Here is a 20,368-nt window from a genome sequence, read left to right on the forward strand (position 1 = left end):
TGTCTGAGTACTTTCTACTGAATCGGAGAAGTAGCTGTATTTTATATATATGTATATATATATACCGACATACACACACACAATATAATCTATATGAAGTTCCTGGAGGATCATTACCAGATGTAATATGGAGGATACAATGACTTAGAGATTCTTTATTAAAATACTAACACTATGGCACATGAATCAACCTAATAAATGTTATCCTCGAAATTAATTACTTGATTGACATTAATCTCATTAATGAACAGATATTGCAAAAGTTGACATATCATGTTAATTGTTAATGAATGCTAAAGTCTGTTATGATTTCCTTTATTATTTTCCAGTCATGAAATACTATGTTTTCATAACACTATTTATGTTTTGGAGTTAACTGCAATTCCCATAATGCCACATTGAATGCAACATTGGACAACATGTATATAATGAACATAAATAAAGGGCTCACTACCATGAGAAAGAACTAAAAGGTTGAAACATGTAGCTGAAGCTGTTACCAAGCCAATAGAAATGTTATTTCCCTGGTGTGGCGACTACTCTTTTTTGTGTGTATAATATATATATATATATAGACGAAAAGCTTAGCTTTAGTAGTCAAATCAGTGAATTGACAGGCACATATTTTGGCATACTGAAAATGAACAAGAAATGTAAGCCTCTCCTCCCCTTAGCAAACAGAGAAACCGTCACTCATGCGCTCATCACCTCCCATATTGACTATGATAATGTACTATATGTCTGCCTGCCTGGCTACCTCCTGGTTAGGCTACAGGTGGTCCAGAATGCTGCTGTCAGAATGCTTTTCTGCCTCCCCAACGAACCAGTGTTAGGCAGCACTTGCACAACCTTCACTGGCTACCCGTGAAAGCAAGGGTCAAGTTTAAGGGCCTGAACACAGCCCATGCTGCTCTTTACGACTATGGCACAGTCTACCTTAGGAAGCTTTTTCAGTTCTATGTCCCCAGCAGGCAAATGCGCTCCTCCAATATGCTGAGGGCAAACATTCCCAGATTCCGCCTGAAAAGGAAAGGTGGCAGTTCTCTGGCCTACACGACGGCAGTGGCTTGGAACTCTCTCCACTTTGAATTACGCAGCCTGCAGGATCCCATCCAATTCAGAAAGAAACTCAAAACTCTCCTCTTCAACTGAATGTTTCACTCTTTTTGCTGTACCCCTCTCTTTGTCTTTTGCTCCAGGGATCGCGCCGGGACACTCTTTTGAGTAGCTGTGCACGTTACAAACTCTGTTATCATAACATAACATATATATATATATATATATATATATATATATATATATATATATATATATATATATATATATATATATATATATATGTATTCTGTATATATATTTCATGTTTCTGAATGAACTGCAAAATCTTATAGGGAGGTGTTTATAAGGCACATTCATATTTTATTGTGGATCTTTATTATTCATTATTTAATATTATTTAAGAAATGTATTGTTTTATTTATATATTCCCGTTAACTAAAAGTGCGGCTTCCTGTTTGTGTTGATGCACTTCAATTATTTATTTTAGTTTATGGACCTTTGTTGATGCTAAGCAGACAGTGACGTGCACAGTTCAGCTTTGATTTGGTAGGTTTCCCTTCTTATGTCTCCTGGGGCTCATTCATCTTTGAAGTATTTACTAACCTTAATGTATTTTTGTTTCTCTGTGCTGGTCTCTTGTACTATATTATTTATGTTTATTATTCTATAAATGTAGTGACTTATTTCAATTACATTCTGAATCCGTTTTGCCCAGAGTTATGAAAAAAATTGTAGTTTTAAGGTGATGGCTTACTTTGAAGAAAGCAGAGACAACGGATATCATTACAACGTTTTACATTGCTGAAAGAATTTAATATTTTTTTCTTCTGTCGTGTGAGGACTGCTTCCCATCAAGTAGGCATCAGAGCACCGACTATTTGGCTGTACTTCAAGCCCTCAAGTAATTATAGTACTGCTCCATATTATGGAGGACACACAGTCCAATTTACCTTTAAGAACATGGCTAAAATAACTATATTTTCCACTGATAAACTGTATATCCAACATTTTTTTTAAACTGCATTGTTCTTCACATATATATGTTTACATCTGAGCGAGTTCCAAAATATAGTTGAAAACCGTCATGCCTGGAGGCAATAGTTTTGCCTATAATTAAGTGCATTAGTACATAGTATACAGGGCATTCCTAAAATCTCTTAATACTTTGCATCAATATTTTAAAATCTTTATGGCTGTATTAAAGTATAAAGTTGATGGTATTTGAACCCCTAAGTAATTTCACGGGTCCTCATCGAGACCAGGAAAGCATCAGAGGGCCTTGCGATGTGTTGGATTAACCTGACTTGATGCACTCTCTTCTTTTGACAGCCTAGTCACTTTGGACCCCCCATACCATTCGGGCAATTAGGATAGTATTTGCTACCCAAATTTCACTTTCCAGGAGTAGAATTACACTTTCAATTAGGACTCCATTCTGAGGTCCCATATGCTTTGTTTTTCACTCCTGAATTGAACTCATGGGAATAGTATCCCCTTAGCCTCCAAGTATTGATTTGAACTTGTGATAAACTTCATACACACAGAGTCCCATCACTCAGTTTATTTGTTTTGTTGCCTGCATTAAGAGTCAAAGTGGTATAGACTCCTTTGAGTGCTCAATCAATTCATTATGGTCCTGATAATGACCCTTTAAATCAAACTGGGTCAAAACGACTTCGTCATTAATATGGCCACAAAGACGTTTTCAAAAGTTAATCAGATGAACTGTAGCAAATTTTCTGAATACTATGTACTTGCATATTATCACTTGTAATTTCGTCTCCTTTGAGCACATTTTTGTGCTTATTATCTCACTCTTAGCACTGCGTTTTCACTTTTGCACACTGAGCACTTCTACGAATTGTCTATGCCTTTCTTTAAACAATCTTTTTTATATAGAGCTATTTATCTGAATTATTTTTGGTCTTGCTTTTTAACTTTTACATTTGTTGTTTAGCTGTCTGAATTGGTTTAATTTAGTGGCTAAATGATACTATGCAGGACTGAATCTAATAATAGTTTCCCACTTCCACCTTGGTCTACTGGTCACTTTCTTTTACCATTATTATGGAATGAAGTCGCCTATATGCTAAACCAGTAACAGTGGTGTAACGGAACTTGAGAGGGGCCTCCCTGCAAAGTGCATAGAGGGTGCCCCCCCCCTCCCCATCGTCAGAAGCTCTCGGGCCAGGGGCCTGTCACCCATGCACAGTGCTGGAGGGGAATCCCTGGAGTTTGGGGGCCCCCCACACCGCAGGAACTGCGGGCGCTAATGTTACGCCACTGGCCAGCAACCAGTCTTAGCGTCTTTCTGTAATCAGATGGAATGTAATATTATAAAAAAGGTCAAGGTTGGTCTTGTTTTGAGTCCATTGGTGTTTGTATAGTTCATGCTCCACCTCTGGCTTATTTTCAGTCCACTGGTGTTGATGTAGTTCTAGCTCAGCTGTTTTCTTGCTTTCAGCAAACTCCTCATTTGCCTTGTTTTCCGTCCATTGGTGATGCTGTAATTTAGCTTCGTGTTCGCCTTGTTTTCAGCACACTCCATATTGATCTTATTTTCAGCCCACTGTTGGTGCTGTAGTTCAAGCTTTGCATTTGTTTTATTATCAGACCAGTGGTGTTTGAGAAGTTCCTTTTGGCTTGTTTTCAGGCCGCTACTGATGATGTATCTTAAAACTGAGAATAATTTTTCTGTGCTGACCTTCGTTTGACTATGTTCACCTTGAAAACAAAAAGGAAATTATTTTCATGTTCCAGGTTTTAAAATGTGCAAAATACAGTGCACAGCAGTTGCCCGATAATATCTAGGAACACGAAACCAATGTTATCAAGCAACCTAAATAGACATTCATTTTTATAACAAACATTAGGCAATGCAATAGTTCTGGCTTATTAATGAAAGTGCATTTTCTGTAATTGATGGTGATGGGTATATGCACTCAATAATCCATCATACTTGCACTTAATAAGTCACTCATCTTTGCACTCGTGCATCCATCCATCCATCCACTAACTTATACTGGTATTTATCCTCTGACACAACTGCTGCTAAACACACAGAAACTTAACAACATGTGCAATTTAAGGTAAAAGTATACAAGTAGAAAAAAAGAAAATACGTTGCTGTTTATACACAATGACATATGCTTGAAATACCAAAACTAAGCACACCAGCTGGTGTTTGTCTTGCATAGGTATTACAAATAACCTTTCATTGTTTTTAAGTTCAATCATGCTACTGTGGTAATCTGTGAGATCCCATGTATTAAAATACCTATCTGTTTGCAATAATACAAAGTTATACCAATCTACCCTTTAATTCTTATTGCCTTTTCAAAATCAATATGCCAGACTTTGTGCTTTTATCATAACTTTTCTTTATAAACAATCAGGCCTATAAAATTTAGCATTGGGTTGCCACCATAACCTTCTCACACCTACTGTGTGTGGTTTATAACTGATCCCACAAGGCAGCCATCAAGTATACCGTAATAGAATTACAAATATGTATTAAAAACTGTTGTAAAAACAATATAACAACCGTCCTATCAGAGCCAACTAAAGTTTACAATAGTGCAAATTGTTTATCCCAACAGTTTGTTCAGGTGGGCCACTAACACCAAAACTCTTGCCTACAGTAATCTGTGAGATTAAATGTGACAAAACACCTACCTACAGGTGTTAGCAAAGTGTAATAATAATTCACCCTTAAAAGAATATTGCCTATTCAATTCCTTGAAGGAGAGTAACCGCTCCTCTTCGAACGTTTGAGACTTGCCAACGGCATAAATCCCTCGGATTAATGAGGCCGATAGGGGTCAGTAGACCCAGGAGGGGAACTGCTGGAGCGGAGAGGGCTACGTGCCTAGCGAGGTTAAGTACACCACCTAGCTACTCGAAGGAGCCTGGGGTGATAGTGAAATCACTGAATGTTTGTGAGTGGGAGAGAGTTTAGGTTCATCACTCACAAAGGTGGTGATTGTGACGTGGTCTCCTGAAGGGAGAGACTCGAAAGCCATCCACTCAATTATGGGGCTGGGCAGCAAAATAGTATAACTCAAAAGGAGGAGCCCCCAACCCACCTGCATACGAGGTGAGGTGAAACTTGATGAGCGCCACCCTTCTCCTGCCTTTTTGCTTGCTAAAATTGTATTAAAGATGTTTGTTTCTTATTGTTGTAGTTGCTTCCCTTTTCTTTTTGAAGGTTTTAAAGCCTTGCTTTTTTTTCATCCCTTGTTTGCCTTGTTGTTGTGGCAGTATTAATGCTGATGGTAGTAGTGTAAATGGTGGTCATAATGGAGGTAATGGGTGATAGTGTCAATGGCGGTGGCGGTAATGATTGTAAAAGTGCATTGGTAATGATGATGACTGTGATGGCAATGGTGGTGGCGGTGGTAATAGTCCTGGTGTTTGTGGTACTGCCTCCTGCTCAATGCCGATCACTATGCATGCACACCACTGAGATCTAGGACACCATTACCTCTCTCACCCTGACATCATCTTCCTCACCAAGACCTGGCTCAACCCACACCCGACATCGCCTCAGCAATCCCCAACAGATAGAAGATAACACACTGGGACTGCACTTACAAACAAGGAGGTGGACAAGCCATCATCCACAAAGAAACTATCCACTTCACCACTGCCGCAGACATCACCCTGATCATGGAACATCTCAACTTTAAACTCCAAATCGACAGCAAAACCACCATAAGAGGCACCCCTACCTACAGGCCTCATGGAAAACGCACAAGGTTCTGCAATGCTATCTGTGAAATTCATCACCCCATCCCCATCAACTCTATACAGTATATCTTCTTCTGAGACCTCAAATTTCACCTTTAAGACCACAATGACGCAAACAGCCTATCACCATGAAAGCATGAACAACATTGGACTCACCGAAATAGTTACTGACCCCACACACTGCAGGACACACGCTAGACCCCATCTTCACGGCCAGCGACAGAAACAAGTGCAGCCACTTCCCAGAGCTACCCTGGACAGACAACAACATAGTCCACTCCACCATCGCAGGATCCCCAGGCATCACCACTAACCCCTCAGCACTTCACACCACTGCTGGAACAAAGTATCAGAGAGCTAGTGGTTGATGCCCTCAACACATCCCACCCTACACCTCAACTAACCTGGATCAGGCTGTCATGATAAGATCCACACCATCTGCAATACCTTCAAACCCCAACCCACCACTGCTGACACCCTCAGCCAACTCCCATCCACTGACACAACCCCGACCACCTGGGATCAGCTCATCAGACAAGACACAACATCTGTCCACTCCAGAACTCCCATGGACCCCTGTCCCTACCAGTCATTCAACCTCGGGAGCAAAATAATCAGAAATGCAATGCATTCATCACATTTGCCACCTTCCCCAAAGACTGGAAAAATGCAGAAGTGAAGCCCCTTCTCAAGAAACTCTCTGCCAACCCCAGCAAACTCAAGAACAAGCATCCCATCTCTACTTCCCTTCCCCACCAAAGTCCTCAAGAAAGCCATCAGCCACCAACTCACAATCACCTAGAGAACAGCAACCTTCTGGACTCCTCCCAATCGGATTCCGCTCCAACCACAGCACCAAAACTTCCCTCCTCGCTGCCACCAATGACAACAGAACAGTCCTGGACCGAGGAGAAACAACTGTCCTGATTCTCCTTGACCTGTCAGCAGCATTAAATGCCGTATCCCATCACACTCTTGTCAAGAGGCTTTACCACAATCGAATCCAAGGAGACACCTCAAATAGATCACCTCCTTCCTCACCAGAAGCACCCAGAAAATCCCCCTGCTTCTATTCACCTCAGAACTTAAGAACATCACCTGTGGCATTCCTCAAGCCTGCTTTCTCAGCCCCACTCAGTTCAACACCTACATGACCCCCCTGGCCAACATCCTGAGAACCCATGTACTAAATATCATATCCTAAGCAGATGACACGCAGCTCATTCTCTCGCTATCAAGAGACCCCTCCACCTCAAGTGCCAACTTCCATAGATACATGATGAGCATCACCAACTGGAGGAAGTACAACTGCCTTGAACTTAACACTCACAAAGCACAAGTTCTGATATTTGGGAACAGCACTTCCCCATGGAACAATTCATGGTGGCCTCCCAAACTAGGACCATAGGATACTGATCCACACCTACAAAGCCCTCCACAATCAAGGACCAGCTTATATCAACCACTGCATAAACTTTCACCAGCCCACCAGACTCTTGTGCTCCACCTCCCTCTCCCATGCGCACATCCTCCGCATCTGTATTTTAATTTTCATAGAGAGGACCTTAGAGTTCTGAGGTTTTGTTAGGTCTACAACAGAAAGTAATAGGACCCACTCATTTAAATGGACACACATTAGACTTTATTTCACTAACACTTTTACTTTGTGGTGTGAGGCCCCGCAATCTCTTCTATGGACAGATCATTCTTTAATATGTTTCCAGCAATCCAAATTTAAAGTGTCCAAACTGAAACCTTAGTCCATGACGAAATGTACAAAACCCTGGTGTACATTTACACTGGATGCTTTCTCTTCAGAAATTGATTTTATAATATTAAAGTTATATTTGATTATCATTTAGCTGCTAAGGCAGCTTTTAACAAGATCGCACCCTTAACCCCTTCGATGCTCATGACGGAACGGTTCCGTCATGAGCATCGGTTGAGCTGTGCTCATGACGGAACCGTTCCGTCATGACCACACCCATTAACATTGGGGCCCAGCACCGGCGGTAAATCGGGGCAGCAGTCATGTGGTTAAAATTTTCCTGTAAGTCTAATCATGGTACACATGCTCTCTGGTACTCCTTGGAACTGCATAAAGAAAAAAACCTAGTATAAAAGCTCCAGAGATGCTGGTGGCATTCCAGTAATCTTGCTGATAAAGTGGTTTATCGATTAGTATTAATGAATTACCAGCAAAATATAAAAAAAGCCCATAAGGCATCTATCTCTGACCAAATTAATCAGGCAGGGAATTCTTATAAGGTGCATTTTAAAGTTCTTAATTCTTTTCCTAAACTACGAGCCAGCTCTTCTGAGACTGAGCTTTCACAATCTCTTTGTGATTCCCTTGCACATCATTTTGAAGGTAAAATTAATGACATTTATCAGAACTTTGCTAATACAAGTGAGCAAGATAATGAGAATCTTAAGTTCTGTTCGGTGTCTACTATTGTCCCATTCTAAAATAATTTAACCCTCTGCCATCAGATTATATTCAGACAGTCTTAGCAACAGGTAAATCAGGGCTCCCTTTGGACATCTGTCCACATTATATGGTTGCTTTCGTATCCCTTCTGTTAGCCCCTGCAATTTGTTCACTATTCAATTTATCCATCAAGTTGGGTACATTTCCTTTGGACTGGAAAACAGCACTGGTTATTCCTATTCAAAAAAGACTTACTTGCCTTCTATGGACCTCACTAACTGTATGCCTATTTCTCCCCTTCCATTACTGGGTAAATTGCTGGAGAGTCAAATTAATATTCAACTTTTGGACCACTTAGAAACAAATATGTTGCATGATCCATCCCAATCGGGGTTCAGACCGTTATTCAGCATGGATACCACTTTGGTCGCAGTAATAGACCACATTATTTACTTCCTTTGTAACAGCATTCCCTCATTACTAGTGCTGTTGGACCTCTCAGCATCATTCGATACTGTCTTCCATTCTAGAGTGCTTCTGAGTCTGCAGGAGTCTGGTATTCGTGCAATGGCGTTATCATGGCTCAGAGACTTTTTAAATGACCGCACCCAAACTGTTTGGGTTTGTTTAGGTCATGTTCGCAAAAACTTGATAAAGGAGTGCCACACAGCTCCTGTTTGAGCCCTACACTTTTCAACATATATGTGGCCTCCTTGCAAATCTTGCCAGACAATTTGGCTTCCTTCTTCTGTCAAAGGCTGACAATATGCGGCTTATATTTACTCTTGATCAAGATTTATCTGATGCTAAAGCCCGCTTCTCAGCTGGAATGTTAGCTAACTTGTCTCCAACTGAATGCCAATTAAACAGAAATCATGCTGTTTGGCAAGGCCCAGCAGCTTTGGACATCTGATTGGTGGCCCTCTAAACTTGGTCTAGCTCCAGCTCCCAAGTTGGTGGTAAAGAATCTGGGCATGCACCTAGACCAGGCACTTACTATGAAAGAACAGGTTGCAGCCATTACTGGCTCATGTTTTTACATGCTACGGTTACTACTAAGAATTTTCCCGCTCCTTCCATATTCAGAAAGGAAGACATTAGTCTAGGCACAGGTTATCAGTCGCCTGGACTACTGTAACACTCTTTTGGCTGCAATCAATGAGACAGCCTTAAGCACACTGCAAGTAGTTCAAAATACAGGAGCACGTCTCATTTATAATCTCCAAGCTGGATGGCTTCCACCCCTCTGCTGTGTATGCTCCATTGGTTACCGATTCATAAAAGAATCCTCTTTAACATCTGTTGCCTGACTCACAAGGCCTTGCAAGGCCCCATGCTATCTTTCAGCTAAGCTTATCCACTATTCTCCTAGTAGAGGTTTGAGATCCAGTGACAAAACCTTGCTTTCAGTTCCACGTATTTTCAAAACCCGTTCTGGGGGCAGATCCTTTACTTATTTGGCTCGCTGTTTCTGACCAAACTTCCACTTCACATACACTAATGTGAAGATTGTGTTAATTTTAGGAAGCTTCTTAAAACTGCGTTATTTCAGGATTGAAGCAGACTGTTATCTTGCTCATAAGCTGTTTGCGTCAAGATACATTTTCTGGGGTGATTTGTGTGCATTATTAGCTATATTAGCATAATATACCATCTGCGGAAGTAACAGCAGAGGACACTCCTATTTCCACCTCGCCACAATGTCCTGGAACAACTTCCCCATCCATCTCAGGACTTCAACCTCTCTTCCGGAATTCAGGAAAGGACTCAAGACCTGGCTGTTCAACTGAACCACCTGCACGCAGCATAGCGCACAGCGCCTGGATACCCTCATACATGATTAGCAGAGCTTTATTAATCCTGATTTGATTGATTGATTGATTGATATGTGTGCGGGTGTGGATAGCTAAAGCGGGGCAGCAATGAAAGAGCAGTGGAGGATTGTGGTTTTGCAGTGCAGAAGCCAGATGGGGCACAATGTAAATCACGAGCTCTTCCTGCTATGCATGCACTGACTGCTATAGCGATCCCATGCTCGTGTTTGTAACTAACGTCACCCAATCCAGTCTGTTCAGTGCAAGCCCTTGGGCACAGATATCAGTTGTCAAAGATGAGGTCTCAGGAAGGTATTTACCATAGAATGAATCTGAGCTTCAGAAGGTGCTGGAGGAGGTGGATGGCTCTTCTTTGTTCTGGTCAGTGTTAGAATAGAGGCTTCAGGTATGTTAATGAGGTAAGATGAGCTGAGCTGAAGTGTAATGGTCCTCACGAAAGAGAATGATCTACAGCCTTCATTGTTCTCATCCATTGAGAGTTCAAATGCGTCTTTGCCTTCCATTAGATGAGGTGTTAGATGCCTAAAAATATAGTTTAATTACCCAGTCAGGGTAGAGCTTTACTCAAGAGTGGCAAGTTGGCTGGTCAACTAGCCATCTCCTGACGAGAACCTTTCTAACGATGTACATTGCTGTTCTACATCTGTTTTTAGACCAAGAATTCCTATATCACTCCTGGGCAGACCCAATGGACATTTATCTGGCTGCCTGTAAGCAGTACATGGCATGTGTTGCTCTTTTATCGCTCCTGGAGTTTGCACTTTGGATATATCTAGACTGACTGAAACCAGTGCAAGCACTGCTGACTCACCTTTCGCTATCTAGTTGTCGCTAGCAAGCTAAGCCAGAAATCTGCCTGTCACTGCCAACTTCTAATGACAGAGGGATGTATGTCATCTACAATCTTACTACTTACACGACTGCTCAGATGATCGCCACACAACTTCATTCTCAATGACCTGAGTGATCCTCTAGATGACAGCTTGCGTGACGTTTTGTGACACCATTATATATCAGATTACACCACCAAATATATGCCAATATACTCACAAACAGTATGACAGCTGTGATAAACAGCATGTCAAATTCTGATTCAATATCCATGACCAATGTTTCTAATGATGTAAGTATCTGGTGGAGTAGCGTGCTACTCGTCTGCAAGATGCTTCAGTAACTCGTTCGAGGTAGAAAGGGCAATATAAATGCCAACCCAAATAAAAGAAATCCATATCAAGGCTTAAAAAGACAGACCTGGTTATAGCCTATATAGCAACAAGTCATGTAAGAAGACTAGATAATAAAAGATAATCTGTGAAGCTGGCTCAGAAGTTTGGAGGATTGGAATTAACTTTTTGAACACATAAACCTGTGGTACGGCACAATGACTTTGGGTGGGCATGATGAAGTTGACCAAGTCAGATTACTTTTTTTCAACATTTACATTCTTCAATGTCCACCACTTAGAACATCTACCAATACTTAACTGTTCACAGCAGCAAAACACTGTATCAGAAGTATCCTCTTTCATTCTGTATGTTCCAGCGTTTGGTAAATCTTTGCTCTGCGATATAAATGTATGCAGGTCCGTCTCCGGAAAACCTTTTTCCTGGTAGTGCTAGAAAAAACACCAGTGGGGAAAGTTAGTACAGGAATGTTTATCTGGATTGCGGTCAATACCTGTGTCGTATATCTAGAAAAGCAACCAATACATCACCATAACTGGTATTCATCCCAAGGAAGTCGGTACAGAGATATAACATTGTCTTATACTCTTCGGATTTTACAGTCCACCTACCATCACATATTGGCTGTGTCCTCCCTCACCACACATTGAGAAATGTTGAGCCAACCCAGTACACTGCTCTGTGTTGGATAAAAGGAATGGCGCACTCATCCCATTGCCTGGATTTGACTGGGAGCAAGCAGGACAGGAGTCGACAGATTTCACCTCAGACATTTCAAAAGCTGATTGGATAATGGGCGAATTTCCCACACAGTAGGCGAAACGGGTTTTTTTTTTCCTGTACGCCGAGTCGAATTGGGTTGATCCACTGCCAAACACACAGCTGCTAAGAAGCACCGTGAGCGAGCATGGAATGTGTTTACTTTAATGCTATGCGCATTAAGATACATACATTGCACGCTGACGTCAGTGCAACTTCTTTAGCAGGGAAGTCTGTGTGTGTTCAGCCCTTGTGTCCGGGCCGCTTGGCGCTCTAGCAAGCAGTTGGCACACTGAAGCTACCATCCTGGGAAAGATGAGTTGACCAACACTGTATGAGTCCAGCCAGTATAAATAACAATGTAATTATCTTTAAGGTAATCATTATTTGCCCGCTGACAGCACAAGAATACCTCGTTCTGTGCGTTCCTCACTGCATGAAATGTCTTGTTCTGCAGGGCACTTTGCCTGCATTTCTTCCTTTATTTAAAACCAGGTCGGGAGTATGCAGAAACATTGCCCACAGTTTTGCATCCAGTTACCGTGAATGGACAAAGGGATTTCGTCCACCCCTGCTCGCTAATAAAGTCCAATTTTCACTATTTCAATAATGTGACCCCACCCAGACAATTGTATTGACGTTGGTGGTCACATTTAGCAATTGACTTTGTAAAGGATGGCATACATAGCTTCAGAGCCAACTTCTACCAATATCGGATGCTACGTTCTTTTCCCATATTTAAACTTAGTAGAAAAAAATGCTTTTATTATTCTTACTTAACAGGGGCTGCAAAATGTTCTGCATTTAACACATTGTATTTTTTGTTGGTGAACTATATTTCTTCCTAAACTATTGAACTTTCCCAAAATATTTGCAATAGAAAAATAAACTATCCTAGTAAATGTTTTTTTTATGTAAACGTATAAGCTGAATGGATGTAAAATTCTGGGAGAGGTAGAAGTTGAAATCCATACAGGCCTTCTGCTTTCTGGAATTCTAACATTTAAAAGTTTGTTTTCTTTCATGGTCCACTATATTTTAAAGTGCCTGTTGTTTGCTGATCATTACAACCCAATACAAGTCTTGGACCTGGGCTCAATACGATCTAGAAAACAATGGTCATAAACCTTTCCTTTATGTAGCATAAATCAATTATATCAAATCAATCTTTTGAGCTCACGAAATGTCTGCTCATAGTATTTAAACCATTTCAGAGAGTAATGTTCAACAGCCATAGATTATCCAAAATACCCTGATTTATTCAGTCATAATTGGAAAAGCAGTTGAAGATTTTTGCTGCATTCATATATTTATAAACAACAAACATATCAAGGTGGTTACTCCAAGGGAACATGCAAAAAGTGGGTGCTCAAGTGTGGTGAATGGGAAGGATCCCAAGTGAGATTAAGAGAAGGATTTTTAAAGTGGTTCAGCAATTCTTGATTGATAGAGAAATAACAATCTGGGTGACCTGGCAATAGAGTATCAATAGTTTACATGGTCTATTTACATATTTTGCACAATCCAAGAGTGTATCATTCTTTCGCACAACAAGGATGGTTTTATTTTTTGATCCAGGTTCGATGGGTATAGGTGTTGACATTTCGACCCGACTTGGGGCACAGAGGGTACTTGGGGCCTCGGCCTGCGGATCTTCCTCAGGACTGTGGTCGGCAACCAACTGGGGGATGTGGTGTCCGTGTGTCACATATAATTTAAGTAATGAAAATGTCTGTCAGGGTGGTGCACATACCTCAATACAAGGCTTACACAGTAACCTATAGGTGGGCTTACCCGCAACGTGTTGCGGAGAGCCTGTAGAATCCTTACTGGTGCCAAGCAGAAGGCATACGTCCTATGCTGGGGTGTGTCCTAATTCAGTATGTAATATTCAGGATTGCACCCTGACCTGTGGTGCAGGGCAGTTGTTTGCTGTTGGCTGGTGCCAGGGCCGGCTTTATCACTGGTGGTGCCCGATGCGACAAAGTTTATTGGCACCCCCCAATGACCTCCTTCTCCACGTATTCCCTCACCACCACCGTTTAACAGTGTCCCCGAAGTCTCCATAACCACTCTATCTCATGTATTTCTTTTATTTTATAGTGCCACTCATACCAGTGTAAGGTGTCAAAGTACTTTACATTACATCACATTATACAGAGACAATGAATCATAAGTGTGTAAATCAGTGTATAGGAAATGTTACATCAGACAATGAGGATTGCAAGGTGTAGGAGTCACAAATCATCCCTACTGGTAGACCCTATAGTTTAAGAGTGCTTGGTCTGGAGAAGCATAAACTCAGAATTTAAAACGTACCACCATGGTTGGGAGTTGGCTTTGCTAATAAAAAAAGATTTCTAACTAAGTGAACCCTTTTTGCAACATTAGGATAGTGAGAGACTGGGGAAAAAATCATAATTCTCTACTCTATACTTTGCAGTTTGCATGCAGCTCTTTGATGATGGTTAAAATGGATGGACCAATTTACGCTATATGCATTTTGTGATCTGCACAGTACACATGCTTTGCAGCAGGCATTTGTTCATACTGTGCTACTTTATGATGAGTCAAAACTTCCACAAGACAGAACTCCGATCTTTTTCCAGGAAGAACATTAATCAATTGAGTTATCTTGACATTTTTATGGTTGCCTGAAAATTGCTGTAGGCAAGGAATTAGAAAAAGAAAAGATGATGGACGGAATACAGAGCCAATCAAACATTCACCCCAGTCACAAATCTGGGTTAAATCCATCGTTTTTTTGCACACCACACCATTCCAGTTGAGACCCAGCCATATGCAAATCAGTCTTGTCCTTGTTCCTCATGGGATCAGTCCAGCCCGAACTGCTAAGCCAGGTCCTCCCTGGACCAGAAACAAGTATCCTGGGACCGGTTTCGGGGTTTCACCCCTTATCAGCAAGGCAAGCTTGAATCTGGTGGTGTGGTGAGCACGGAACCTATGTCTGGGCGTACCCTTCCTACTTAGGATGACATATGCAGAAAGAACAGATGATGGATGGAATGATGAGCCAATCAAACATTCACCCCCAGTCACAGATCTGGTTAAATCCATCATTTATTTGCACGCCACGCCATTCCAGTTTAAACCCAGCCATATGCAAATCAGTCTTGACCCTGTTCCCCATTGGCACAGTCCAGCCCAAACTGCTAGGCCAGGTCCTCCCTGGACCAGAAACAAGCATCCTGGGACCGGATGCAGCAACAGGTAGTTTGAAAACACGACGTCGCCCCCCACCCCTCCCCCCTCAAAGTCAGCATCCGGTGCAGTGGCACTGATCTCACCGCCCTAGAGCCGGCCATGGCTGGAGCCCAGGACTTCATAGCCCACAAGCCCAGGCTACCTGGAGGAGGGGCAGGAAGAGGAGTGCACCTCAGCACTCTATAGAGTGTTTACTCACTCCCATTGCGCTGTGTTGTGAGGTTCAGCGGGGTCTGTGCTCAATTTTAGTTACACATTTTAAACTTGACATCTTTTTCTGAACAGTGACTTCTGCTTTTTACATGTCTTGCACTTACATGACAACTTACTTGGATATTATTCTGCTGGCAGCACATTTAGTAATACGCATATTATCATGTTATTCGTACATACTGTCCAAGGCTAAGGAACATTGTACACGATACCCTTCAATTTAGTTGTACGGGTGGAGACAGCTCTGGTTCTCAATCGAAACAATTATATTGTAGCTGCACTTTTGACACAGTACGATTAGGAACAGGGCTTTTGTTATATAAACAGCCTCCAAGCTAACTTATGCAGAGGAGCTCTTCATCTAATGTTATCCTGGAACATGTATGCGCAATGCAGCCCGCTGACTCTAGACTTCATCCCACTGAAGACGGTAGCCTGCTCTATACCAGACTGACTTCCTGATACATCATACACAGGCATGAGGTTTGGGTTATTAGACAGGGTCTAGTTTTACCATTTAAGAAAGTCTGGGCCATCCTTGCCACGCCAGCCTGATTTGTAGGCCTTTGTTAAATTGACCAGAGTTCTATACCCATTTTTCTAAACGCAGCAGGTTCTAAGCCTCTGTGACCTGAAAACTCAAGCAGCTTCTCTCTGCGAAGCACTCTGACCCACATCCCCACTGTCTTTCTGTGGTTAACTTTCTCATGTGTGCCCAACGATCATTCCTCGTTTTCACACTGTCATGACCTGACAGAAAGACGACGGACAAGGCGACAGGACAGTAGGGACAGTAGACACTAGGACCCTGTGGGTCGTGAGGGAGGTGACCAGGTCACCGGACACCACATCCGGTCAGGGGACAGGAAGAGGACAGATTCGACCAGGGCGACCAAGGAGAAGGACGTGCATGCAACCAGCTGTATAGAATACCGAAATAAAGAAGCGTGATTGCACCTACCTGTGTCCGTGAGTGATTGCGCTGCGCAGTGCCAACCTCGTAGACACGACAACTGGGGACGAAGGGTGTGAAGGGAACCGACGTGCATCCTGACGCCGTCGACATCGGAAGAACCAGGTGCCCACCCTGGATGTGCCCAAAAGCAGAAGAAGAGTGGAGAAGAAGAGCGAAAAGAAGCGACATCGGAGCCCACCCGACCGCCTCTGACGAACAATCCGGCAAAACTAGGGTAAGCGCGAAGAGACGCGCGAAATCTCAAAATAGGCGCGAGCTCTCGCGAGAGTCTCGGCGGCCATTTTGAGATCAGGCGGCTAGGCCAATCAGAGGCGAGAACGGGGAAGCGGCCATTTTGGGGCCAGGCAAGCGAGATCTCGAACGCGAAATCTCGCGAGAAGAGCGGCGGCCATCTTAGAAAAAAGGACAAAAGCGGAAAAGACATAGAAATAAGGAGAGTGGCCATCAAGGAGTCAGGCAATAAGGAAAAAGGAGCAGAAAACAATAAAGGAAAGAGAAGAAAAGCATAAGAAAGGCTAAAAAGGAAAAGAAAAGAACAGAAAGAGAAGACAAAGAAGAAATAAACAAAGAAAGAGAGAAGAAAATAATAAAAGAGACACACAAAAAAAAAAAAAAAGGAAAGTGGAAAGATTACAATAAACCAAAGCAAAAGGAGAAGAAAACAAAGGGAAGACAAGGGACAAAAGAGAAAGGAAGATAAAGCAAGAGAACAAAAGAAGAAGAAAAAGAGGAACGAACAAATAAAGAAAGAAGGAAATATGGCAGATCCAAAGCCTAACGCACAATACAGGAGACCACTACCGTTCAACCTATCGGAGCCACAAATAGGAATAAGGTGGGAAAAGTGGATCAGACGGTTCGAAAGATATGTAGACGACACGGATGTAGCAGCTGGAAAGAAACTGGGACTACTATTGAATTTGGCAGGGGACGACGTAGAAGAACTTCTGGTGACACTGCCGACTGATGAAACAAAAACATATGACCAACTAAAAAAATGTCTAACAGCCAAATTCGACCCGCAACGAAACATTGATTTCGAACGGTATACTTTTACCATCGCATGTCAACATGTCGGCGAAACACTCGACGACTTCGCGACACGGCTGAGGAAATTGGTGACACATTGTGAATTTGATAAATTTGATAACGAGCAAGCAATCAGACTACGGATCATAGAAGGCTGTCGTGACACAGGATTCAGAGCAAGGATACTTAAGGAACCAACGTCATTGCAGAACATCCTGTCACTAGCGAGAGCAGAGGCGAGAGCAGATGAACATGCCAAGGAAATGGAAAGAGGGAAGAGCGTTGAAACGGAAAACGCACATTTTACGACAAGCAGATATCGCACAGACCAACGAAGAAATGACTGGAGGGAACAAAAAGAGAGGAGACGACCGGAAAGAACATGCTACAAATGTGGAATGGAGTTTCCACACAGAGGTCAATGCCCCGCCTTTGGCCAGACGTGCAGAAGATGTGGTGGAAGAAATCACTACGCCAGCATGTGCCAAGGTGCCCCATTAAGAGACGACAATGTGAGAACAGGAAGACCACAGGAATCAACGACAAGGCATGTCAGATATGTTGACAACGAAAGGAGGAGTTCATCACGAGGGTCAGGTGAAGAAGAGGAAACAGAGAAAGTAGAAAGACTATATCACATGTCGGAGGTGCACACTGAGCAGAGCAAGGAAGAAGAAACAGGAGAAACACCACAGCCAGCAGACAGAAGCACCCGAGGAAAGACAGACCATGCAAAGATAAGAGTAGGGGTGTATGAAACAGACTTTGTACTGGACAGTGGTGCAACTTGCAATGTCATGTGTGCATCGGAGTATGAGAAAATGGAAGTCAAGCCGACCCTGAGAGCGTCCAAGGTAAAGATCTTTACCTGGGGAGCAAGGAAAGAAGTAACGAACTTGGGGAAGTTCACAGAGGAACTGAGATACAATGACAAGATAAACACGGAGGACATTCATGTTCTACAAGGTGATGTACCAGGGCCATGCCTGATGAGCAGCAGCACCGCCCAAACGATGGGCCTTATAACAATGACATATAAGAAAGACAACAGCTCTGTTGAGAGCAAGCAAAGAGAAGACTCAGGGAACAAAGAAAGAGGAAGAGAACAAAAAAGAACAATAGAGAGAACAAATACAACAGAAGGCGGCTGTAGAAAGAGAGGAGTCAGAAACAAAACGGAGGCAAAAGAAGAACGATCAAAGCGACGAGAGGCCGGCAAAAAGAGAGCAGAAGGACAATGGAAAGACAGGAAGAAGAGCAAGAGGAGAGAACAACGACAAAGAGAAAGAGCGACTGGCAAACTGAAAAAAGACGGAGAACAACTGAAGAGCAGAAAGAAAGATGGCGGCAGAAAACGACGACCAAGAAAGGGATGCAAAGGGACAAAGAGACTACGTAGAAAGAAGTAGGAAACAGAGATTGGGGAGAAGAAATGACGAGACTGACAATCTCTCTCTCTCTCTCTCTCTCTCTCTCTCTCTCACTCTCACTCTCACTCTCACTCTCACTCTCACTCTCACTCTCACTCTCACTCTCACTCTCACTCTCACTCTCACTCTCACTCTCACTCTCTCACTCTCTCTCTCTCTCTCACTGCAACGACGAGCAATAATGTAAATGGTGGTGACACGGAGTGATTAGTAGAACTGGGACACGAACTGTTTGTTTGCAACAAGGGGGGAGATGTCATGACCTGACAGAAAGACGACGGACAAGGCGACAGGACAGTAGGGACAGTAGACACTAGGACCCTGTGGGTCGTGAGGGAGGTGACCAGGTCACCGGACACCACATCCGGTCAGGGGACAGGAAGAGGACAGATTCGACCAGGGCGACCAAGGAGAAGGACGTGCATGCAACCAGCTGTATAGAATACCGAAATAAAGAAGCGTGATTGCACCTACCTGTGTCCGTGAGTGATTGCGCTGCGCAGTGCCAACCTCGTAGACACGACACACACCTTTTCTCACAAAGCAAGAACACCGAAGTTATGACCGCAAGAGGACATCTGATCTTGAGAATACAGAACTTCTTGCAGATTAGAGAACAGGGAAGTAAGTGCTGTGATGAACAGGGTGTTGGCGGACGAGGCGTTGACCTACCTATTTTTATAGATTAATATTTTTCTCTTGCTTGTCCCATGCAATAGAAGATGTGCACTTCAGAGTGAGACACTGACCCCTGACAGGTGAAGTTCTGCCTTTTTGTAAATATTTATTTTACTTCTCATAAAATGTATGCCTGTGGGTATTATTGACATCAGCACAACTGATCAGTTCTGCATTTAATTTCTGCTTTTAGGGGTATAAGAATGAAGCCCACTGGTCACTCTTTGGACTACCACTCTGTTGTGCTGTAGGTCACGGACTGTGGGTACTCCTCAAGAGCTCTTGATTTTTTGTGGGTTTTTCTTTAAAGATATAATTTAGCTTGTCATATATTATATCTTACAAGTTGTCTTTAAATTGATGTTTTCATGGATGAAATTTAAGACTGATAACGCATCTGCAAAGCAGTTTTTTCTTGTAATAATCATTTGCCATTTTAGCATCACAGCCAAAACCTGGTTTGTATGTTGTGAGTATTCTGTCTTGATCAAAGCTGTGTATTTCATATTGCATTTACAAATGTCTTTGAGGGTTTAAACTGTTCACTTAATATTGCTCTTCTGTAGTGCTTTTCATCTAACAAGTTCCACTGCCTTCTGAAATTCCATTTGAAAGTCATATAAAATAATGCCTTCTGATAATGTGATTATCTGTGAAAACAAAGGAATTTTATTCTATTTTCAGTTATCATTTCTTTATAGCTGTGCCTTCTAATAAATTGGTTAAACCTTTTTGCTTGGTTTTTGTGACTCACACGTTTGCTTAGTATTGGAACTGGATCAAGTTAAGCTGCCCACAAA

General features: G+C 42.4%; 1 protein-coding gene across 2 annotated transcripts in view; it reads right to left on the reverse strand.

The window, feature by feature from the left end:
* Positions 1-1,367: 1,367 nt before the first annotated feature.
* The window catches only part of MCOLN3 (mucolipin TRP cation channel 3), a 426,432-nt gene continuing 407,431 nt past the window's right edge, over positions 1,368-20,368 (reverse strand). For both annotated transcript variants that reach the window (XM_086936329.1, XM_086936328.1), the window contains exons 13-14: positions 11,559-11,689; positions 1,368-3,783 (exon numbers count right to left, since the gene is read on the reverse strand). In XM_086936329.1, coding sequence (XP_086792455.1) covers positions 3,780-3,783; positions 11,559-11,689 — 135 coding nt within the window. In that variant the 3' untranslated portion in view covers positions 1,368-3,779. The remainder of the gene's footprint in view (positions 3,784-11,558; positions 11,690-20,368) is intronic.

Source organism: Lissotriton vulgaris, chromosome 1_1 (genome assembly GCF_964263255.1).
Source record: "Lissotriton vulgaris chromosome 1_1, aLisVul1.2, whole genome shotgun sequence".
Lineage (NCBI taxonomy): Eukaryota > Metazoa > Chordata > Amphibia > Caudata > Salamandridae > Lissotriton > Lissotriton vulgaris.